This window comes from Onychostruthus taczanowskii, unplaced genomic scaffold (genome assembly GCF_017590055.1).
Source record: "Onychostruthus taczanowskii isolate IOZ18803 unplaced genomic scaffold, ASM1759005v1 scaffold89, whole genome shotgun sequence".
Classification (NCBI taxonomy): domain Eukaryota; kingdom Metazoa; phylum Chordata; class Aves; order Passeriformes; family Passeridae; genus Onychostruthus; species Onychostruthus taczanowskii.
The window spans coordinates 1,930,687-1,954,820 of NW_024506882.1; the positions used below are offsets into that span (position 1 = coordinate 1,930,687).

At 47.2% G+C, this 24,134-nt stretch overlaps 2 protein-coding genes across 13 annotated transcripts in view; both read left to right on the forward strand.

Moving 5' to 3' along the window:
- The window catches only part of PPM1D (protein phosphatase, Mg2+/Mn2+ dependent 1D), a 19,207-nt gene extending 331 nt beyond the window's left edge, over nucleotides 1-18,876 (forward strand). The window contains 7 exon segments of the mRNA XM_041425367.1: nucleotides 1-44; nucleotides 47-238; nucleotides 4,323-4,551; nucleotides 6,646-6,770; nucleotides 12,895-13,085; nucleotides 14,161-14,400; nucleotides 17,466-18,876. The exon segment at nucleotides 1-44 is cut by the window's left edge and continues 331 nt beyond it. Coding sequence (XP_041281301.1) covers nucleotides 1-44; nucleotides 47-238; nucleotides 4,323-4,551; nucleotides 6,646-6,770; nucleotides 12,895-13,085; nucleotides 14,161-14,400; nucleotides 17,466-18,008 — 1,564 coding nt within the window. The 3' untranslated portion in view covers nucleotides 18,009-18,876.
- Nucleotides 18,877-21,140: 2,264 nt separating this feature from the next.
- The window catches only part of BCAS3 (BCAS3 microtubule associated cell migration factor), a 300,833-nt gene continuing 297,839 nt past the window's right edge, over nucleotides 21,141-24,134 (forward strand). For 5 of the 12 annotated variants that reach the window (XR_005954169.1, XM_041425423.1, XM_041425428.1 and 2 more), the window contains exons 1-2: nucleotides 22,153-22,517; nucleotides 22,619-22,705. Coding sequence is in view for 11 of the 12 variants with exons in the window: in XM_041425423.1 (XP_041281357.1) it covers nucleotides 22,635-22,705 (71 nt within the window). In the remaining variant the exon portion in view is untranslated. Of the gene's footprint in view, nucleotides 21,548-22,152; nucleotides 22,518-22,600; nucleotides 22,706-24,134 lie in introns of those variants that run through there. The other 7 variants (XM_041425424.1, XM_041425425.1, XM_041425429.1 and 4 more) reach the window with 5 other exon arrangements.

Sequence of the window (24,134 nt, forward strand, 5' to 3'; positions counted from 1 at the left end):
GCCGAGGACGGGGCGCAATCCCCGGGCACCGGCCCCGGGCGGCGGCCGCGCCGCTCCGTCGCCTTCTTCGCCGTGTGCGACGGGCACGGCGGGCGGGAAGCGGCCCAGTTCGCCCGGGAGAACCTGTGGGGCTTCATCAAGAAGCAGAAGGGTTTCTGCTCGGCGGAGCCGGCCGAGGTGTGCGCGGCCCTGCGCAAGGGTTTCATCGCCTGCCACCGCGCCATGTGGAAAAAGCTGCGTAAGTGCCAGCGCCCGCCGCGGACCCTCCGCCCGCCCCGCTCCCCAGCCGCCTTTTCCTCCCCCTCTCCCGCACTATTGTGAGTGCCTGCCTCCCTCCCTGCTTCCCTCCCTCCATCTCTGCCGGGAATCGCGGCAGAGCGCGGGAGGACATCCCGGCCGCCGAGCCGAGTAATTCGGGAGAACAAGAAAAACTGGAGGGCGCGCTGGGAGAAGAGAGATGTAAACACAGGGCGAGGATGCGCTGCTGTGTTACGTAGCTGGGAATGGTGCGATGGTAGGGCTGCAGTTTGTTTTCGGGGTGTTAGGCGTCAATTTCCAAATTCGATTCATTAGGAAGGTCTTCATCTTGTTGCCTTGGGTAATCGCACTGAACTCCCCCTTAGATTTCCCTTGGGTCATAAAAAGAGGGAAAAAGAAAAAAGTAATTTTAGCAAACTGAAGTGGGCTGGGAATGGTGTTTTTTCCCCTAACGGTGCTTCCGACTGTTTTTGTGAGTCCTGATGGAAGAATTGAAATGTGTCTGGTTTATAACTCGCTCGTGTGCGAGCATGGGGGAATACTCATTGTCCCTGACAAATAGAAAATAAACTTAGTATCCTGAGGATGGTTTTGATAGATAGAAATGTATGTCATCGTTCTGTATTTATGTATGTGTTAGTTGATTAATTGCAGTAGCGTGGAAGCTGTAAATAAGTCAGTGTTAAGGAGAGGAGCATGCCCAGACAAGTGACAGTCATCATTCCTGTACTCATCCTTCTCCCGAGGTCTTGTGAGGCCGCAGTTGGAGTTTCTGAAAGGCTTTTTTCCTTCCTGAGGTGAAGGTTCTGACATAGATCGTGGTTGTTTATATAGAATGTGTGTGTATCATTTGTGCATTTAGGCATTCAAAAGCCTCAGAGGAAAAGCAAGAGTTCAGCTTGTGAAGGGAGGTGTGGAACACGGTAAAACTGGATCCAGAATAGTGACAGTGACAGCTGGGCTTGGGAGGGAAACCTGAAAAGCAAGAATTGCACTCAGAGCACCCTGGGCTTTCAATGAGTGGTTCAGGAGGGGTGCGGGGTAATTATAGTTTCAAAACAGTTTCATTTTCCTTTTTCTTGAATAGCAAAATAGAGAAGTTGTGCAAATGTCAGATACTTGAGGAGATATTGGGGGAAGGAACAGTAAGTTTGAGGGTACAGAGGGAAGGGTGTGAATTTTAGAAGCACCAGAACTTGGCCACATCCTTGGCAGTGGGGTGTGCAACCTCCTGGGCTGCAGGGCTGGGCGATAAGGAGCAAAATGTGTGAACTGGGGACGTGGCATGGGGTGGGGGAAGATAAGGAGTTCACTTTTTTGGCTGAGTGGCCCTGGTTGTGTCATTTGTCACTGGAACTCTGTGTGAGCACCAAGGCAGGGAGGAGAAGAGTGCAGGAAGCTCTGTTCAGTAATGGGTGTTTAGCAAACAGCACCGGGGTTGTGGAAGCAATTTCAATTATTGTGAGAAACAGCTCAGCTCTGGCTGGGAGCCTTTGATGGCACTTGCAGGTGGGCTGTTTAGTGAACTCCAGAGCGTGTTTGCTCCTCCTGATTCCTGCTGCACGTGCTGAACAGTTCTGTGGGACAAGCCCATCATTATCTCTACTTTATTACTCCATCCTGGTATGGAGTCCCAGTGGGAATTCTACTGACAGGCAATAATTTTCCATGCTACCACGTGTAATTCAGCTTGTAAACTATGTGTTGGTGACACTGGGGACATGAAATGGAGACATGTTGGTGTGTATGGGAGAATGGTTTGGAATTTTGGGGTGGAGGATGGAGTCTTCACTGCTTCCAGTTGGCTGTTGGAAGGGAAGCTTGTACTCAGCTGCTCTGAGGTTGTTGGAAGTTCTGTGGGTATCCCCTGATAGGCACAAACCACACTGACCATGACAGAAGAACTAAAGCAGAAAAATGCCCATTTGTCACTGGTGATCATTTCTGGCGTTAATTCTGTAGTAATAAAATTCCCTGAATGCCAAAGGTCTTCTGGAGTAAGAGTTCATTTTGGAAGGTACAGAATGAGTTTATGAGTTCAAAGTTACAAAGCTGAGTGTGAAGGGCAGTGGTTTTCAAGTAGAGAGGGGAAAATGTTTTAGAAAGATGTGCTGTTGATGGTCCTGATCTGTGGAGGAGTTGTGTCCATGGATTTGATTTTAATACTCGAGCTCAGAATAAAACCCAGCAGTTTTGACACTTCTGCTGGTTCCTGGTGGGACACAATCTACAGAGAGAACTGGGCTGTATCTAACACTTATCTGAACAGGAGCAAGGCATGAACTACAGTCTCTGGATGACAGGCAGATAATTCCTGGTTTTGTTGAGCCTAAAATCTGAGGCTGCTGCATCATTCTTTCTCCCACAAGTGGGTGATTTCCTTCTCTCTGCTCCCCATCCCCATAAAGACTGATTTGACTCTCTAATACATTTTATTGCTGTTCAGGGGTTGTTACACTGACAAAAACTCATTAGTTGCAGCTTGTTTTCTGTTAAGTGCATGGTTGAAGTCCTCATTACCACTTGGCTCTCTCCCTTGTTTGCTTTCCTTTTGGAATGTGTTAGATTTAATATCCACAGTTAAAACTGCCAGACAAAGTACTTCCAATAAGCTGATTGAATGTTTGTGTTCTTGAAATAAAGCTGCTCCTAGGGAGAAAGTGCATTTTAGTGTTTAGAGCACAAAACTAGAACTGTTGGAACTTAAACATTTAAATTGTGCTGGATGTCTTGGTAGTTCACACTGAGGAAATGCAACTTTTTTCTTCATACTGCCTGTGAATTCTACTTCTCCAAATTCTCCTTTTCCATCACCTCTCTTCCATATCTTCTTCCCTCACGCACCTGAACATCATTCAGTGCCACTAGAACTTAAGTTCCTCATTTTTTAAATTTTGTTTAAAGCTTTAGATGGTTAAAATATCTGTTTTCATGGAGGATAAGGTATAACTGTGTTTTCCCTTTCTCTCCTCGTGTGTTTGTTGTGCCACAGGCACAAATAGAGGATGCAGTGCTTTGGCAGCCTGAGCTGGGTATTTCCTGCAAACAGCTTGTGTCACAGTGGAGTTCTTGTGTAGTGCTGTGTGAGCCTGACTTGTGAAGAGCAGGAGATAGAATGTGACAGGGAGATGAGGCTCCCTTTGGAGCTTGTCTGAAGATGTGAGTGGGTACAGTGAAGAAGAAACACGGGGCTGCTGCTGGCAGTTGGAACCAACTGATAACTGGGAGCTGAGCCTGCTTTTGTGGGTGCTGGGGTGGGAGGAGGATGGTGTGGCTCCACGGGGGTGTTGTCTCAGTTGGTTTGTGCACTTTTGGGCAAAGATCAGCTTGTGTGTGTAGATACAAAAATAGGAAAGGCATGAAAGAGAAATTGGGATGGGATGTAATTGGAGAGAGCAGTGTAAGAGCAAGTTCATAGAAGTGGTTTGAGGGCAAAGGAGTTGGGGAAGGAGATTTCCCTAACCAGGTGTAGTTGTGTTATTACTCTGAATTCCAGGGATATCTCCTGTAGAATTTAAGGAGAGCACACTGAGATAGTCTGAATTATTCAGCCCTCCAAAGGGAAATATGAGTAAAGCATTTGAGATGTCATTCAGCACTAAAGGTTGCTGTTCAGCCTATGAAAGTAAAATAGCAGTTTTTCTGCCTTCCAAGGGGATCAGGAATGTCCACAAATCCTGATTGCCAATCAAATATCCAAACAAAATAACTGAATTTAAGACATTTCTACTACTTCAGACAGGGAAGTGAAAAGTAAATCTCAATGAAACACTTGATTGATCCTGTTCAGCCCCCACGGATATTCCCCTGTGTTCTTCTAGTGCTGCTTGGAATATCAAACCAGAGGAGACAGTTTTTAGAACCCTGTTGTGGTGCTTTGATCCTGTGTCAGTTTAGGCTGAGGCTGGGGAACGATTTTAAAGGAGAGGGGGGGTCTGGGGACACCGCTGAGCCTGGCTCGTGTAACACCCCACAAACCTCTGAGACACCCTTCACGTCATTCCCAGTTCCCCAGCACTAAACCTGTGCTTTTTGTCTGTTTTTTGCCTGGTTTCTCCTTGCAGCAGAGTGGCCCAAGACCATGACAGGCCTGCCCAGCACGTCGGGGACCACGGCCAGCGTGGTGATCATCCGCGGCTCCAAGATGTACGTGGCCCACGTGGGAGACTCGGGAGTGGTGCTGGGGGTCCAGGACGACCCCAAGGATGACTTTGTGAGAGCTGTGGAGGTGACACAGGACCACAAGCCAGAGCTTCCCAAAGAAAGGGAGAGAATTGAAGGCCTTGGGGGCAGGTAGGTTTGTCTGCTTTCACTCACACGAGGAGCTGAATCTCAGCTATTTCTCTTTTGTCTTCTTAATTTGTCTTACAGCTTACTGAGGAATAAATTAGCATTGTTACACGGTTGTGTTTTTTGCTAGTGGTTTATGGTGTATCCAGAATTTTAATTTCCTGGTGGATCACACAGCTGAGGGGCAGTTACACTTCTAAATGTTCATTTTTGGCCTATTTCCCTTTAAATTCTGAGCAACCTTCAGGTTGTGCAAATTGCCTTTTCATGTAGGTGAAATGATAGGAAGTCTGGAATATCTAGTTTGTCACAGCACTGTAATTTCTCAGACATCCTGCATTGTCCCTGAGATGACAATGGCAGCTGTTGAATGGGCTCCTCAAAGCCTCTGCTTAGGGAACATGAGAAAAATCCTGGATTTGAAACAAAATCCTCCCTTTGCTGTTCTAACACCACAGTTTAGCACCTGTCCTTCCAGGAGCCACTCCTTCCCTGGCAGGGGCTGGCAGATGTTGGCACACCTGAGCTGGGGTGGGTGTGTGTTCCCTGGGGGTGAGGGGGAGCAGGCAGGGCTCTGTCAGGTGGCACAAATGTTTGGAGACAATCCCAGGGCTGGGATCTGGGAGCTCTGTGTCCTCCTGGTGCTGCACCAGATGGATGGGCATGGTTTGCTCCTCGAGCAGGGATCACTGAAGGTTTTCCTGCTGACATCATTGATCTGGGAGCCCTGTCAGCCCATTAACCTGCAGATATTTGTGTCTCTGGCAGGTGGGAGTTGAGCAGGGGCAGTTTTGCTGTAGGTTTCCAGGGTGTTTCTCAGAGGTTGGAAGTCCCTGAGGGTGCAAAGAAGCATTCCCTGAAAATTAGTATTGACAGGAATGGTTAATTTTTAATTTTTTAAAGATTTTTACTGTTGCTCCTCCTGTTTTTCCCAGGCTGGCTGTGAAGCATGTGGTGGGAGTGAGGTGGAACTGAGCAGCTGTGCTTGGGAATGCCTTTTGTTTCATGAGAGCAAACTGGAAACACTTAATGAGAGAGCATGAGGGAGTCTTCCATTAAAATGCTGTTTTCCCAGTAACAGTCTGAGTGTGGGATGAGGTTTTTTTCCCAGTAGTGAGCTCTGTGTGGTCATTAGCAGAACAAGTGGATGAGATCAGGTTTTAGGACGTGGTGTTTCTGACTTTGCTGTGCTCTGGATGGAGCAGAACATGCCCTTGTTGTTAAGGCCTTTGAAGTGTCAGGAAGTGCATCTGGAATGGCTTCAGCATGAGGAATCTTGAGGCTGTTCCAGAGCTGCTCAGTTTCTAATTACCAATGGCTGTTCCTTGGATGAAAGGAACTTTCAAGTATCCAGTTCCTAACTTGGTTGGGACCAAGCTTTGCTAGTTCCTGGTTTCATTAGCTCTTATTCCTTGATGGTTCATACTTGTTCTTCCCTGCCTGACACAGCTGCCCCAGTTATTTGCTCTGTAGCTCCTTAGACCCTCCTATGCCCTCTGGGAGAGCTAAACCAGAGCTCAGTGCCTCAGAGCAGGTGTTCACATGCAAATGCAGAGCTGTCCTCCCTGTCTGCTGCTTCCTGCAGACACCAGCCCAGGACAGCTCCTCTTTTGTGTCTGCCTCCTGTTGGTGTTCCTTCCATCAAGCAAGTCCTTTCAGGAGGCTGCTTCTTCCTTTGCTGTTGTTTCAAGGATGCCATGCTGCTCTGTACAGCCAAACTCTGGGAGATGGAGAAGACTGAAGGAGGAGCTGTGTGCACTTTACACCTGAGTGAGCTGATGTTGATGGTCCTCATCTGAGGGAGGCAAATCCCGTTCTGCTCTGTCTGTGACACTCTTGCATATTTTGTAACCAGCCAGAATTTCTTCCAGGTCTTCATTACCTTGCTTTTTATTTTTTTTCTTCTGCCCTTCATCTCTCACTTTTCCCCTTGGCTTTATATGGAGCTATCAAAGTGCTGTCATGCACTTTGGAATAGGAACTTCCCCGAGGCTGCCATCATTATTACCTCCACATTTGCATATTTAACTGATTTTCCTCATTGACACCAACTTCCTCCTTGCTGTTGCTAACCCCTGGCCCTGTGTGTGCTTTCAGTGTGATCAATAAGTCTGGTGTGAACCGTGTGGTGTGGAAGAGGCCCCGGCTGAGCCACAACGGCCCCGTGCGCCGCAGCACCGTCATCGACCAGATCCCCTTCCTGGCCGTGGCCAGAGCCCTTGGTGAGTGCCTCAGCTCTGCTCATCCCCTGGGTTTGCAAACAAAGAATGTACAAGGGTCTCCTCACTTGCCTTCTCAAAGTCTGGGCCTTGAAAGTGTGTTTTTAATACAATAATAGTGCATTTTTTGAGTAACGTTGTAACTGGGGAGAGAGGAACGTGACTGCTAACCTGCAGGGTTTTGTGTCAGCCCTACAAGGATGGGTTTAATTTTACCAGTCAAAAATTACAGACCCACTATATCAGTGAGAAGGAGACAAATGTGCTCTCCCTCCTGGACACACACAGGGCTTGCACATTTTCATTTGCACCAGAAATGAAGTTTTGCTGGATGGTGTATGAATTTTGCTTCAGTATTTCTTCTGTGGAGAATTTTTTTTTTTTAAAGACTTGGCATAGAATGAGATGAAAGTTAAATCTATTTAACTTTAACTTGCCTTTATGGGAGCACTAGAAATGAGAGGAACTGTCTTTGATGAGCACCTCATTCCAAGGACAGAAAGGGATATTGCAGGACTAGAAATTGTCCTGAAATACCCATTGGTGATTTTTTTTGGGAAGTACTTCTTAACTGAATTATTGGGTGTCTCTTACCCATGAGTGTTAGTGTTTCTGGTCATTTTTCTCCTTAAATTCCATTGCAGAATGCCAATCCTTGGTTGTTCATGTTCTTTCCCTTTGTGCAGTGAAGAATCTTCTATGCAGGAATACCCAGAATGGGTTTGGTTTGAAGGGATTGTGGTTTTTCCTGTAAGAGCTGTGCTGGAATTCCTGGCTGGCAGCTTGGCAGGCCCATGGCAGTGCTGTCAGTGCTCCTGGGTCAGCTGGCAGTGCCCCTGGGGACAGGCTGTTCTGGGACCAGGGTCTGCCTCATTCCAGAGCCTTGCTGTGTCTGATTTCACAGGCAGGAATAGCTGTGCCACAGGGATTTGTCCAGAGTTAAGGAGAGTTTTGCAGAGACAATGAACGTGGAAGAGTCAGCTGTGTGTCAAGCATGGAATCACAGGTGCCTGAAAATGAAAAATTTTAATTTTAAGGACTTTTTCTCAGGATTTGAAAGTCTTTATGTGTCATATTTCATGTAGGATAGAGTTTTTGTGGTTAGGAGGTCTGACTTGAAAGTTTGAGTGAATCCTTTGGAGTTAATAGACGAGTAGCAAAAACACCTTCATCCCCTGAGCAGCACACCCCTGTTGTTCCCTCCTGCAGGACAGGGGAGGTGTTCCTCCTGGATTGCAACATGTGAACATTAATTTTGATGCATCTTTTGTTCCTGTGATTGTAAGTTTGTTGCCTGTCTAAAGAGCTTGCTGGCTTTTGATCTGATTGCTCCCAGCAAGCTGAACAAAAGGATTTGGCTGAGGTTTGTGTGCAGATGGGAATTCAAGGAACCATGCATTTGTTAGCCCCCAGTGCATTCTTTGCCAGCAAGTGCATGAAGAGAGGATTTACTGGAGAGTTTTCAGGTCCAAAAAATGGGAGCATCTATCTCTTATCAATTCTGGGATTTGAAAGCTCAAACCCCATGCTGGGACCAGCCTCCCCTCCTGCCTGGTCCCAACCTGGATAAAAATTTTTAGCAGGACAACAAGAATCTCTCAACAGAGAACTTAGAGTTGGGAATTTATTGTATTCAGAGTGGGGGAGATTTTTAGGGGTTTTAATCAGATAATTTAGATCATAGATGGTGTTTTAAGTGTCTCTGACAACACTTTAAAATATCTTGATGTAGTCTCATCCCCCAGTCTTTAAGTCTAGTACACTCTTAAGGAGCTGAGGAAAGGTTCTGGAATTAGCAGGAATAAAGCACTGTGGAAAAGTTGCACTCAGGCAGCAGAAAATGCTGGTGCAGAAGAAATCTTTGTGGCCAGATGAATTCTTTTGACATACCCTCTCCCATTCTGATTGTCAGAAGTGCCCTTCTGCCCTAAAATAAGCATTTGTGGTATGCACAGTGGCTGTATTTAAGTATTTAAATAATGCTTGATTTATTTATAGCCCCATAACAAGTCAGAAATATTTGGGCTTTGTGCTGTCCCTGTAGAGCATCTGTGAGATGCTTTAATGCACACAGCAGGTTTTGTGTCTTCTAATAAACCATTTTGAGCTGTAGTTCTGTGTTTTCACAGCTACTTCTGCTGACCTTTTCTGAGCCATGAGAACATCTTTTTTTTTTTAACACTGATTTGCCTTGTAATAGATACTCAAGAATCTGTGGTGAGGGATTGCCTGGCCCTGCTGGAGCTGTTTGGGAGGTGTTTAAATGAATGAGTGATGAAACCTGAGCCAGGAGCCCGTTGGTTCAACCACTCCCTCCTGTGGGAACATGAACTCTGCTTTCCCTGGATTTTTTTTATGTAGGAATAGAATAGACTCACCCCTATTTCAGGTGGAACAGCCTCCACCTTACAAGAATTTCCTGCTGCCCTCTAGGAGCAGCTCTGCACCAGAACAGGGAATGCAGTGGAGCTGCTGCAGGAGTTTCTGACAGGGATGGGGAAGCTGTTTTCCAGAGCCACTGACTGGGTGCCAGAGCTGTTTTGTGAGGCTCTCTGAGTGCACATACCATGAAATCCTGGAGAAGAGGCTATGGCTGACCTCAAATGATCTGAGGAAATTGCTGTGTAAGATTTTAGGGTTGTTTACATGCATTTAACTGTTTTTCAAATTAAATTACCAAACTGAGTGGGCACAGCTGTCACTCAGTTTTTCCCTCCTGCTCCATTGTAGGCCGTGAATCTGAATCACATGGAATTGTATATTTGCAGCAATTTCCAGCTTCCATTGATAATTGCTTTTCTGTTTTATCTCTATAAAACCAGACAAACTTGGGGTGTGTTTGGGATTCTTTTCTTGTCCTCAGGATATCTTGCTGTAGCTTGTACAATTTTCTTCAGGCCTGAAACAAAATGATAAATGTGCAGTGCCAAATGCAGTGTGTGCTTTGCTCTGGGCATCTGTGTGTAACACACATCATGTGAGGGCACCTGTGGCTCCTTGTGGAGAAAAACTTTGATTTAAAAAGCTCTGGGATTAATCAAACCAAGGTTTTATTTTGGACTGAGTTATGAAAGTAAAGTTTTCTTTCCTCTATTAAAATCAAAAGCCCTTTTTATATGCAAAACAGCATCTCCAGAAACTGAAATGAAAGACTTGATTTCTGTAATTTCTGGACATGCTTTTGCTCTAAGAAGGCTTTGGGTTTAATCCAATCCAGCCCACTTACATGATGGGTGGTTTTGTTTGTAACTGCCTTTACTTCCCTGGCAGCACTTGACTTAGAAGTAGCTTTGTTGTTGGATTTTATAAGGTAACAGTAAGAGAGACTGCCTGGTTTGATATATTCTTACAGGCAGCTAAATTAGTTTCCTGCTCCTTTAGTATCTGATTTCAAACATCTATTTCATTTTGTGAGATGCAGTGTAGATCTCTGTATATTATTCTGATTTGAGTCAGGACTAAGAAACAGGTTTTTCTGGAAGATATGGAAGGAGCTACATTAATATCTTTGTTATTGTTGTTGTTTGGAAAAGAAATATGCAAACCTCACACTGAAAGAAATACTCCCAGTGTGTAAGTTTTTAAAGAACAAGACTGTCAAGAGTTTAGTAAATGTTTGGGTTTTAATTCAGAACAAAAATAGTCTGGCTCTCAAGTGGGAAGCCTGAGAGCCTGGCATTGCAGCCTCTGGCACATCCCAGGCTGCCAGAGGGTCACTGCTCTGCCTGCTTGCTTTGGAACACAATGAAAGAGTTCAGAGCCCTTTGAAATGCTCAGGGAAACGTGTTCTCTGCTCTCTGCCTGCTCCCCTCTCCCTTTTCCCTTCCCAGAGTTGTGACAGAGGCTGCCACAGAAAATACCTCTGCAGCCTTGTTAACTCTCCAGCTGGGCTGGGAAGGGGGGCACAGCTGGGCAGGGATGAGGGGGCACAGCTGGGATGAGGAGGCACAGCTGGGCAGGGGTGTGGGAGGCACATCTGGGCAGGGATGTGAGGGCACAGCTGGGCTGGGATGAGGGGGCACAGCTGGGATGAGGAGGCACATCTGGGATGAGGAGGCACAGCTGGGCAGGGGTGTGGGAGGCACATCTGGGCAGGGATGTGAGGGCACAGCTGGGCAGCAGCTCCAGAAAGGTTTGCCTTAGGCTGAGGAGCTCAGCTCTTCAGGGAAAAAAACCGAAATAAAACTATAAATGTCCTTGTCCCCGTGAGATGGGCTGGGCTCGGGGTTGAGGGGTCTGTGGGAGTCTCTCTGTGCCCCTCAGAATTTGTGATCCTTGGGGCTGGCCTGGTGGCCACGGTGACATTCCCAGTTATCCCTGTGAGGAGCCTCCTTCTCCTGGAGCAGATCCCTGCAATCAGTGTGGTGATGGCTTGGCTGTTTCCTCGGGAAGGGAGCAGATGGACAGGATGACGTGTGCTAAAACACCCAAATTAATGAACATCAGGTTATTTTTATCCCCCAGCACAGTGTTTTTAATTAAAAACCCGATTCAGCTGATAACATTTTGTCATTTCTCCTACATCAGTATGAACAAACTGGCAAATGGATGGGTGAAAATATTGTGTACGTTGGAATTTGATGCTGCTGTGGCCGTGACAGAGCCATGTGAGGAGCTGCGAGTGCAGGAGGACTTTCCGTGGCAGTTCACATGCAATAATTGCTCAGCTCTCCTGTTACAGTATTTATTTTGATCTCACTGCCAGCTGGCTTTGTCGGCAGCCGAGCACACCTCTGTAGGAGCGGGCTTGGCTTTTAATTAGCGCTCATTAGCAGCGTGTGCTTGTGGGGATGCTGCGGCCAGGGAGAGCCGGGGCTTTAATGAGGATGGGCTGCGGTGGAGTGCGGTAATTGAGTTGAAGTATTCCCTTTGCTGGTTCTGGAAAAGTCTTTTCTACTGGTTGATAGCTTAAGGCAAAGCTAATGGAGGCAAGGAGGAAGACAAAAAGCTTATTTATTGTCTTAAAAAGGGTGCTGATGGATGTGGAAGAAGCTCCAGGCTTTGTCCAGCAGAGGAAGAGCCTGACAAAACCTTATTTCTTGAGTTGTTGAGCTTCTGTTTGCTGCTCAGCTCTGACAGTTCAATTAATTTCTGCTTTTAAAGCTGTGTGTTCTGCACAGAAAAATGTAGCCAGTGCTTTCAAGTAATAATAATGTTACTTTTTGCTGTTTATCACTACAGGAAGCTGTTTGTGAACGTGGAAATAAATTTTAAAAAGAGGTGTTGGGGCAAATTACTACTATTCTTGATTTGAAGGCTTAGCCTTAGAAAAGGTTTTTAATTTTTCGAGTGTACTTGATAAATAGAATTGAAATAAAGTGATATGGAAATGCATTTTTCTGCTGGAGTAGTTTTTATTTGAGAATGGTTTGGAGGGATCTCTTGAACTAGGGGATGATTTGATGTGTTGTTCAGCTTTGTTTCTGGTGATGTGATCCCAAACTCATTCACACAGTGAGAGAGATTTAAAAATAGAAATGTTCCCTGCACCAGGCCATCCCGGGGAGAGGCTTGAGCTCTTCTTTGCTGCTTTCCTGCTGGAGCCCAGGCAGTGCCCAGGTCCCTGTGGCTCCTGTCCAGCTCCCAAACTTGGCAGTGCTCAGCTGCAGAGGGCCCCGTGTGGCTTTGCAAGGGATGCTCGGGCTGTGGGAGGAAAAGGAATGGCACAGGGAATTGAACAGGGAAAAGGCTTCACTCTCCTCCTTTGCTGTTTGCTTTGTCCCTTCCCTGTGGCACCTGCACACAGAAATATTTGCACGTTTGGTGAGGGATCAACAAAGCCAGGTTTTACTTCTGTTTGAGGAGAGCTCAACTAATTCAGATAGGTTTTAATTTGAAGAGTGGTTAAGGTTTCACCATTTTCTAGGTACTAATTCTTTCATTTCTCCTTTTTCCACAAATGCTTGTATTAAGAGGGTAGAACACCTCTGATTACAGCTTGGTTTAGTTTAAAGAGGATTAGAAGGTGCCAGCAGCTGTGACTGGGCTGGAATTTCTTTATGTTCCTGCTGGAAACTCAAGGCTGGTAGCGATGGATTTGCTGGGAAGGAACATTTTTCTCTGTTTTCCTAGAGTGAGATTTCTCATGTGTTATGTAACAATTCCAACCCGTTTTCTGCTTTGCCAGGTGATCTCTGGAGCTACGACTTCTACAGTGGGGAATTTGTTGTGTCCCCCGAGCCCGACACCAGCGTGCACACGATTGACCCCCAGAAGCACAAGTACATCATCCTTGGCAGTGACGGGCTCTGGAACATGATCCCACCTCAGGATGCCATCTCCATGTGCCAGGATCACGAGGAGAAGAAGTATTTCATGGTGAGAGGAGTGGCCAGAAGGCAGTGTGGAAATTTCATCCTTGTTACCTCTAAAAATGGTTCAGCCTGGTAGGGATGAAAAGCACCCCACGGAGTTGCTGGGGTTCAGGCAGATTGGGGCTTTTGCCATAATATAAAAGTTGTTACAATGTGGCTGATGGTAAATACCACGGGTGTTAACATAGTTTAAATTATTTGCTTTATGTTTTGGGGAAATTTGACTATCAGGGTGTTGTCTGTGAGTAATAAAGGAGATAATGAGTTTCTTCTCTAAGGAAGTTACACAAAATGCTGTCTGAACATTAAATTTATTTCACATTAAGGTGCACGTTATAATGCAGACTGTTTAGACTGAATTAAATTACTGTCTGATTTATTTTACAAAACAGTTGAGAATTTATATTGGCACATCAGAGAGTAAACACTCTGCAAACCCCATGAGGGACTTTGGAAAGCCTGTAGCTTGTGTTCCAACCTCTTACAAGCTACTGCTGTGTTACAAGCTATTTATGCTGTTTAAAGCACCGTGTGTATGTGGAACACACCACAAACTGATTTACAGGTGGATTTGAGAAGGAAGATGTGTTTTAATTAGCATTTCTGGAGCAGCTGTGGGGCATGGAGAGTGTGTGGCACGAGGTGCCTTGGCGGTGGCTCTGTGTGATGGTGTCTCTGTGTGGCTCTGTGTAACAGTGTCCCCTGTGTGTCCCCAGGGTGAGGCATGGCAGTCCTGTGCCCGGATGCTGGTGGCTCTGTGTGTGTGGTGGCTTTGTGTGTGTGATGCTCTGTGACAGTGTCCCCTGTGTGACAGTGTCCCTGTGTCCCCAGGGCAAGGCATGGCAGTCCTGTGCCCGGATGCTGGTGGCTCTGTGTGTGTGACACCCTGTGAGACAGTGTCCCTGTTTCCCCAGGGTGAGGCGCGGCAGTCCTGTGCCTGGAACCTGGTGTCCCTGTGTGGCAGTGTCCCTGTGTGTCCCCTGTGTGTCCCCAGGGCGAGGCACAGCAGTCCTGTGCCCGGATGCTGGTGGCTCTGTGTGTGTGATGCTCTGTGTGACAGTGTCCCTGTGTATCCCCAGGGCGAGGCTCGGCAGTCCTGTGCCCGGATGCTGGTGGGGCGGGCCCTGGGCCGCTGGAGGCAGCGGATGCTGCGGGCGGACAACACGAGCGCCATCGTCATCTGCATCGCGCCCCTGCGCGAGCGCGGCCGCTGGGACGGCGACGAGGAGCTGGTGCTCAACCTGGCCGAGGGGCCCAGCTACAGCAGCCCCGATGCCAGCAGCCTGACCCCCTCCCGCTGCTGCACGCCCCCCCTCAAGGTAAGGGCTCTCCGTGTCCCCTTCTGCCTCCCCCAGCTCCCTGCGGGGATCAGAATGTCCCCAGAGATTCAGAAATGCCCAAAGAAAGTCCTGAGCTGTCAATATGCATCACTGTTTAATTGCTGTTTTTAATTTTGATTTTTCACTGTATATGTCTAGATAATCTATTGCTGAGATTGGCTCAGTTGGTTAAAACATGGTGTTGCCATTTCATGACCTTTGTGGGTCTCTTCCAGCTCTGGATATTCTGTGAAAGCTACAGTTATATCCTCAATACTTCCACATGCAAAGGTTTGGAGGACTGGAACCAACTTTTAACAATGTTTATTAAAGAACTTTAACGCCCTGCTTTTGGTGTTCCAATGTATGAATTCTCAGAATTGCTGCTGGTTGTTTATTTGTAGCTGCTGATCTGTGCTCCCTCCCTAATGTGGAAGAAATTAGTAGTTACTTTACAAACCTTGAAATGCATTGTCTCTTAAAGTAAGTTTTCTGAGATCCTCCCCAAGATTCAAGGCAGCCTTTTGAGACAGAGAGAAACCAGAGTGGGGCTCAGAGGTATAAAAAAACCATCCAGCACACCCCCTTAGAAATCAAGGCTGGGCTGCAGTTTCTCTTCCTGCCTTGCCAGGTGCTTGTGTAGCTTGCCCAGCCCAGGGATTGCAGGGTGTGAACCTGTTCCTGACACGGCCTGCTTTGATTTGGGTTGGTTTGCTTGTGGTGGTGTTGGGCTTTTTTATTTTTATTTTTTTTTTTGAAGGTTAAATTTGTTCCAACACATGTTGCTGTAAAGAACATTTTCTTTCTGTACTGGGAGATCTCATTATCTTCCTTTGGTTGATTTGATGTTCTTTGTTGAAGCAGAGACATCATAACATAAGGTCTTTCTGGAGGCTGCAAGTTTGAGTTGTTAACATAAAGCAGAGCTCTTCAGAGGGTTTTTGTTTTGTTGTTTTGTGGCTTTTCTTCCCCCCCTCTAAGAACTGGAGTGTAGTTATGAGTGGCTGTTTGTTTCAGTAATTACCAGCTGCTCCTGATTTAAGTCACTGTCCTTTGATGTTCTGCAGAATCTTCAGATAATTGTCCTTTGGGCAAAGGAAAAGAAAGCAGAAATTAGAAAGGGAGTTTTAAACATTCCCTCGGGAGAAACAAGCTGCTAATAAAATGGCAAGCTTCAGCTTTGTCTCCTCCCCTTTCATCTAGTGGAGCAAAATCCATGGAAAGAGCTTTAAACCTAGCAAAATCTTGAGGAAAAAAAATTAAATTCTAAGTGCTCTTAAAATTTTCAATCACAGTTTCTGTGAGGGAAGCAGGGATGGCCTTGACGCCTGACAGCTGCTACCTGCCAAAACAATTAATTCCGAAATAGATGGAAACCAAAGTTTCTTAATTAAACAAAAGCATTTCTTAATTGCTTGTCCTTCTGGCAGCAATTACTAATACCAAATTAATTCCAGTATTCCTGAGGCCAGTGAGGAAGATTGATTGGATTGTTGGGTGATTCGTGGTTTGTTTTTCCTGTTTTGTTACATCACTCTCCAGCACTCCATCCTGTGCCTTTCCTTGGCTTCGCAAAGCCTGCTTCAGTCTCAGCTGTTTGCACCAGCAGGAGGTGCTGGGGAAAAGAGCCACAACATAAAATGTCTTGCACAATAAAAAACATAAAACTAAGTTTTATGTGGCACAATGTCAGAAATTAAATTGAGCAGCTGAAGTAGCGTTGCCAGAGCTGCTCTCTGTGTGGGATCTGGTGTCCTTCTGGTTCTGCAGCAACTGAAGTGAAGAATAACCTTTAAAATTCCATTCATAAAGGTCTTCCCTCTTGTGTTGCTAAATGTAATAAAGGAATGTTATGTAAATGGTTTTGTCTACACATGGGCAGCCACAGAGGAGTAGAGAGGAGTGGGAAACCAGTGTGGATGCTGGGAACAATCCTGATTATCTTTTCTTTTGGAGTGCATTTCATTAAACCTGGAGTTGTTCTGGATTGTGGCTTCAGAAGCATCTGTTTATTCACCTGAGATGTGTCCCTGACTGATTCAGCTGTGTGCATTTCTGTCTGCAGCACATGATTTTCTTAAAATAATAACTGCCATTTGCCTTCCACTGAGGGAGTGTGGTGTGGCCTTGAAATTCACTTTTGAAGGACTCACCGGGTAACCAGGGACTTCTTCACAATTAAATCTTTAATAAGGTCAGAATTCCTATCTTCAGGGTGCTGCATAAACACTAATTTTCATAATCCCCCTGTGGATAGTGAGAGCAAGTATTATCCCCATTTTCCTGTTGGTAAAACTGAGAATGAGGCAGAAACCCTTCTCAGAGGCTGCAGAAGAGATGAGGATCAGAGTTCAGAAGTGCCTGGTTCTTGTCCCCTCACTGCCTGTGCTTCCCAGGGAGTGCTGGCTGTGCTGGGAGGGATCCACAGGCAGTGACAAGTGTCACTTTGCACAGCAAACAGGAGTATTTTCAGCTGGCTGACACTGCCCCTGTGTGTGGGCAGCTGAGGAGGAGTTTGCCCAGCCCTGATAACCTGGTTATGCAGTAACTGAGAGTGCTGAACGTTCCAAAGGTCAGGAGCCTCTCGCTGCTCTTTGACTGACCACACATCAACCCAAGGGCAGTGCCTCTGTCAGGGTCTGCTGGGAAGTCCTGGCTGCGTGCTGGGAGTGCTGCTGCTGAAGATCACAGAGGTTGTTACAGGCACTGCTTGTGCCCTGAATTCCCTGCAGATCCCTCAGTGTTCTGCAGCTGCAGTTCACGTCCCCATCTGGAATTGTTTCCACCTCTCAACAGGGAGAGAAGATGAGTCTGCTGTGGAGTAGGATCCTCCTGCCTTTGATAAGGGTTAGGGAAATTCTGAAAGTGCCACACGCTGTCTGCACCCTCATGGGATAAAGTGTCCAAGGCCGGGCAGGAGGGGGCTTGGAGCAAGCTGGGATGGTGGAAGGTGCCCGTGCCCATGGCAGAGTTTGGAATAAGTGATCTTGGAGGTCCTTTCCCAGATCATTCTGCGATTCTATGATTATATTTATGCCTAAGTCTTTTGTTTCCTTTTCCCTCAGCTCGTAGAAGATGACCCCTGGCCACGACTGAACTCTGCCGAGCCCATTCCTCCCCTCCTGCACAGCAACATGCTCTCAGAAAAATACCTGGAGCTGCCAAACGAGATTGCCAAAAGCAGTTTACCTTCCTCAGGAGGAACCCCGAAGGATTCAGCGCCCCAGGAGGAGAAGTGCAGCAAAGCCCTGGCTTTGAGGCTACAGGAATCCTACAGCAATGGTTTATCTGTCAACCTCTCCCCTTCCAACTCGGCCAACTCAGGCACGGACCAAAAAGCCCTCAAGGCGTCCCCTAACGGCGCAAGCAAGGCGCAGGACGCGGAGAGGACGCCCCCGGCCAGCTTTAAGCGGACACTGGAGGAATCCAACTCGGGCCCGGCGGTGAAGAAGCCGCGGCGGGGGCCGGGCCGGGGCCCGGGCGAGGGCGCGGCCGGCCCGCAGCGCCGCAGCCCGGCCAAGCTGGCCATGAGGCGCAGCCTCCGCGGGCAGAAAAAGCTCAGCAGCTCCTTGTTCCACCCGCCCAGGAAAGCCGTGTGCGTCTGCTGAGGAGCTCTGCGGGCGGCTGCGCGGGTTTGGAGCTCTTCCCGGTGATTTTTCTTTTTTGAAGTAGGAACTTTTTTTGGTATCCGACAGCTTTATCCCAGCCTTGTACTTGCTTGTATTATAACTGTGAATTTTGTAGATGTGTAGGGTATAAGTCACTGTAAAATGTGTGTAAATTTGTATTCCTTCATATAAATGTAGTCTCTTTTCTTCCTTGTATAATTGTTACTGCGGGGCTAAGCCTTGTTTTAAAAAAAAACAAAAACAAAACAAAAAGTAAAATAATCCTTTTTGTTAATTTACTAAAGTCATCAATTTGTATACGCTTCTTGTGAGGAGAATTTCACAACTTTTTAACTAAAGTAAATTATTAAACAGAATGGAAGATATGTATTTTCGTAGTCTGATACGTTCCACCTGAAGTGTGTCTTTTAGAGAATACACTAGGTCTATATTTTGGTTTTAAATTTTAGATTTCTCTACTCAGAAATGAAATGTATGTGGAAGCAGAGATTCGAGTCTTGCTTTACACACCTCAGTGTCGATTTTATGTTAATTAAAATACTATGCAGTATCTTATTTAGTTGTATTTTTTGTAACAATAATCGTCAGAAGTATTTAGCAAAAAAAAGTGTGTTTTTAAAACTCCAACTCCCCAGAGCATCCAACAAAGCCATTCCCATCCCCTGTTCCAAATGATGGCATTTTATCCAGGCATCACTGCCCCCCTGAGATGTGTTTTCTGCTATTCCAATACTGATGGTGCTGCTAATAACCTTTCAACACAAGTTCTTAAATTATTTTATGACTATTTTCATTGGCTATGTGGACCATGTGTATGTTCACCTCAATAAAACACATGAAAATTTGATGGGGATGCTTTTTATTTTTTTAATTTTTATTTTAAGCTTAAGTTCTGGTGTTTATTCAGCAGTGAAATGTGAATACTAAAAATCTTCATATTTATCTGGTATTCATTAAATATCTGAATGCTCTCCCCTTTCTCACTGTGGCTTAGGAAACAGGAGATCCCAGTTAGATTTATGACAGAATTGATCTTGGCACTTTATCCTGAATGTTTAACTGTAGCAATATATTAAATTTTAAAAATTTTATTTTGATGGGAAAGCAAGAGGGCAGTTCTTTATTCCAGGATGGTTATTTGTAGAAGCCAGTTCTTTACTGCTGGAACAATAAAAGCCAGGTTGGAACCAGGCCTGCCATCTATAAGTGTTACCATGGTTACAGAAATCCCAGGGGATTTTATTCCTGAAAATATTCCCTTTCATCCATGCTGGGAACACAGCGCTGCCTTAGGAGATGAAAGAAACAGCCTGTCCAAATTGCATCCTGCAAGGATTTATTTCTGTGGATGTGGGGAGTAACTTCAGTCCATAAAGTTGTGCTGTGATGTTGAAATTCTGCCCCAGATGGGGAGGAAAGGCTGCAGAGGCCACAAGTGCATGTGGCAACTGCCTGGCAACAACAATAATTACCTGTTTTCAATTAGCTTGCGTTGAACCTTCCAAGGAGTGACTGTAACACCTCGCTTAGATGACTCTATTACTGCTTGCAAGGGAAATATGCAAAAGAAAAAAGATTTATAGTGAATTTCCCAGGGTTTTTGCTCTACACAAAAGCAAAATTTAGGTTTCCGTAGAATTCTGCAGCACTCAGAAATGTGAGCCTCATTCAGGTTTTCTCAAGCAGTTGTAAACTTGGGCTTCTCCACCTTTTGGCTTTTCTTTTTTACTCTTAATAAATTAATCCAACCCTACAATTTTTCCTGGGGAAGCTGCTGGACGATGGTCAGGATTAACTGCACTGGCAGCAGTTTACTCCTGCCTATACTTTGCCCACCTCTTTTCTCATTTGACTTCTCTGAAATGAATATTCAAAGCTGAGACAGGGGAATTCACACCCGGTAAGTTCACAGAGGCTCCTTTGGTAAGATCAAACCCGAGTTCCAACTTCTTGCGAAATAAAGCTGTGATCTGTGCAAACCTGCTCCTAGGCACTTTGTGAATGTTTTCAGTCACCGTTTCATTCTTCTGGTATGTGGATGATGGTGTTGTCACAGGAGTCAGGTGCATTCCCAGAGCAGGTCACCCCCTCCTGACCTGGTGCCACTGTCTGGAAACCTGAACCAGTGCCCCTTGTGTCACCCTGAGGCATCTGGGCACTGCTGGACACCTGTAAACATAAATCACACACTGGGCTGGGCTGGAGGAGAGCTTAAACATCACCCATGAGCAGGGACACCTCCCACTGTCCCAGGCTGCTCCAAGCCCGGCCAGCCTGGCCTTGGACACTTCAGGGATGGGGCAGCCACAGCTGCTCTGGGCACCCTGTGCCAGGGCCTGCCCACCCTCACAGGGAATAATTTCTTTCTACAATAAAAATCTACCCTCTGGAAGTAGCCATACCCTGTGTCCTATCACTTCAGGCCCAAAGTCTCTCTCCATGGCTCTTGGAGCCCCTTTGGGGCTTTTGAGGCCGCTCCTCAGCCGTGTCTCCAGCGCTGCCACAGCACCCGAGCTCTGAGGAGCAGCAGCTCCAGAACCTGCGCTGTCCCTGAGCTCTGCAGCCTGGAGACGCTCCAGCTGGGGGATGCCTCGGCCCCGTGGCCTTTCCCCCTTGCCGGGACTGCCTGCCTGCGGCGTTCTGCCCCTCAGGCTCCCTCACAATCCCTCACAACCCCTCACAAGCCCTCACGATCCCTCACGGTCCCTCAATGCCCCTCAGTCTCCCTCACAAGCCCTCACGATCCCTCACGGTCCCTCAATGCCCCTCAATCTCCCTCACAAGCCCTCACGATCCCTCACGGTCCCTCAATGCTCAATGCCCCTCAGTCTCCCTCACAACCTCTCACACCCCCTCACGCCCCCTCACGATCCCTCAATGCCCCTCAGGCTCCCTCACGATCCCTCACGGCCCCGCCCATCAGACCCCGCCCCAAGTGACGTCACCGCGGGGGCCGCGCCCCTCCCCGCCAATCCGGCCCCGCCTCTCCCTCCCGCCCCTCCCCGCCCCACGTGCTCGGGGCCGGCCCCGGCGCGCGGCGGCTCTCGCGAGATCCCCGATGTAAACAAAGCCGCGGGGCGCGCGGCGGGGGGGGCAGCGCCAAGGCGGCGGGCAGGGCCGTGAGGCCTGGGGGACCCCCGGCAGCTGCGGCCGAAGCGCGCGGGGTGCGGAGCGAGGGGCGGCCGGCGGGGTGGGCGCGCTCCGGGAAGGCCGCGGCCCCGCTCACCGGGCGGCGGCGGGAGAGAGGCCGGGCAGGTCGCGGTGTTCGGTGTGGAGTTGCTCAATAGCGGCGGCGGAGGGTGCCCAGGCCGCTGCCGGGGCTCCGGAGGGTCGGGCGGCCCCGCAGTGCCCCGAGCTGAGGCGGGGCCGTGCCGAGGCCCAGAGCCGCCGCTGGAACCGGCCCCGGTGCTCGCTTCACCCTCGGGCCGGGGTGGCACAAGGTGCTGGCACTGAGGGCACGGCAGGGGCGGGTGTCCGTGGGGCGATTTCATCCTTTCCGTGACATTTCGCCTTTCAAGGTTCCTCAAGGCGTGTGTCAGGCTGCTGTTGTGTTGCTGAATGTTTTGTTATTAATTGTTATTTTGCTGTCAGTTCCTGAGTGGTTGTCCTGCCTCCCTTAATGGGCTGGCCCTTGTAGAGTCTGGCCTGACGTGGAAGGATGCTGATAACTGATACCACCGTGGGGATTTGGCTTTTTCTTTTACTTTGTGAGCAGGTTTGGGGTGGGGGGACACCACAGAGCAGCTGAGGGGGTTCCCTGAAGAGCTGGCTGGGATCTGGGCTGCTCCTCAAGTGCTTTCTGCCTTTAGGAATGTCACACAGACTTTTCTCCTGGAAAAGCAGTGTGAAGGCGAGCTTGAGGATGGCACAAAAAGCTGACATAAAGAAAGAGAATGTGTGAGCTGCAATGGAGCCCATGTTTTCAAGAGTACAAGCTGCAATTGTGACTGCACGTTATTTTTATATAATTGTTCTCTGAGACAGCAGCCCATTAGGAAATAGTGGGTTTGTGTAATGGTGATGACAGCTGTGTACCTGTACCACTATCTTTACTCCCCTGGAGAACAGCAGTGTGAAGGCAAGCTTGAGGATGGCACAAAAAGCAAAGAGAATGTGTGAGCTGCAATGGAGCCCATGTTTTCAAGAGTACAAGCTGCAATTGTGACTGCACGTTATTTTTATATAATTGTTCTCTGAGACAGCAGCCCATTAGGAAATAGTGGGTTTGTGTAATGGTGATGACAGCTGTGTACCTGTACCACTATCTTTACTCGTGGAATCATAGAGTGGTTTGGGTTGGAGGGCTCCTTAAAGATCATCTAGTGCAGTTTGAGATAATTTTCCCCTTTATCATGCAGCTCTGTGGGGTTTGTTGTTTTATTTTCACAAACATTCCAGGAGCTGCAGTGATTGAAGGAGTCGCCCGCTTGGTGCGTGATCTTTTCTCCTCACTAAAAAAAGTGCTGTAAAGAGGCCCTGCAGGCCTGTGTAAGTGAAATTCCTCTCTTCCCACCTTGAAGAACACGTGGAGAGCTTGTGCAGTGAGCAGTCCTGTGGAGATGTCAGTAAAGGTGCTGTGTTTGTTGCAGGTGTGAGCCCGGAACGATGGCCGCAGAGTCGCCGCGCCGCCCCAGCCGCTGCACGGGAGGAGTGGTGGTTCGCCCTCAAGCTGCCACGTAAGAACCTTCTAGAAGAACAGCCCTTACTGAAAAGGGTTTGCTTTTCTTGTGGAAGAAGCCCAGCCTGAGCTGGTTTGGGTTTTTCCCCCCCAAAGCCAGCTTGTGTTGGCGCTGCACTTTGCTGCGTTGAGCGTTGTGCGGTGAAGTCGGCGCGTGGCGTTTCTGTCTCCCTGAGTGGGATCCCATCCTTTGCCACTGCACACCAAAGCTGTGTATTTAAAAGCTAATTGCTGCAAAGTTTTGTTGTTGTTTGCACCATTTTGCTGTACAAACGTTGCAAGTGTAGAAGAGTGATGCCAAGTTCTTACTTAGGCCAGAGTGCTGTGCCACGTGTGATCCTTTCTTTTAAACAACACCTTGTCCCAGAGTGGATATATTAAAACATATAAAACTTGTCATTAAAGTCCTCCAGGAAGAAGAATTGTGCATTTTTTTTTTCATATTAAAAGAACAAAACCAAGGAAAAAGGAAGAAGCTCCATCCTTCTGGTCAGAGCACCTGACAAACACTTTTTGTGCCTGGGCATCCTGATTTTCACTGTGTGCACATGGGAATGCTTTCATGGCAAAAGAGCCTTTTGGCTGTAAGGCAGCCTAGAAGATTTATGGTCTTTGTCTGTTAAAGGAGTTTTGTAGCAATTTTTCTTCCTTGGGATGTTTATGCTGCTGCAAAATGGCACTGTGTGGAAATGTCCACTTCAGGGGGTGTTACTGTGCCCTTGGAGATAACTCTGTGTTTCCAGATAAAAGATTCACTTCATTTTTATTGAAGATCACAAGAAACTGATTGTTGTAGCACGAAAAGTTGTGTTAGAACTTTGTCCTGCAGCCATTTTTTTCTTAACGTTGCAAAATTCCTCAACAAATGCCTTTCCTCTCTGTAACAACATTTTCTTCAAAATGTGCTTTAAAAGTACTACAGTAAAAAAACACTGTAAGGAGTTGATTGTCTGTCCTGAAGATGATTATCTGTTCTTTTTTTAAACATGGTGTTTTGTTCTTGAGGTACCTGTTTGTGCCTCAAAAATGTCACTCTTTTTGGTGAATCTGTGGGTGCTGAGCACTCAGCAGCATTCTGCTGCTCATGTCAAGTTTCTATATTATTATTAAAGGAAGATTGGGCTTTTTTTTTTGTGGATTATGTTGTTTTTAACCACTTTAAATACATCTCCCTGGAAATTTTTCAACTTTGGGGGAGATTTAGTGCACACACTCTGAATAAAACACTTCCCAAACATCAGCTTGGGTTCAAGATGTGCTTGGGGAGAGGGGGAAAAAATTGCATTGCATGAGCTGAACCATGAGGGCAGCATGACTCTGGCTGGTTGGCATTCCCAGGACAGCTTCAGACACTGTATTTACTGCTCTGGCTGTGGCCAGGCATTTTAATAAAGGTGTGCAGGGGCAGCTTGGGTGACCTACATAAA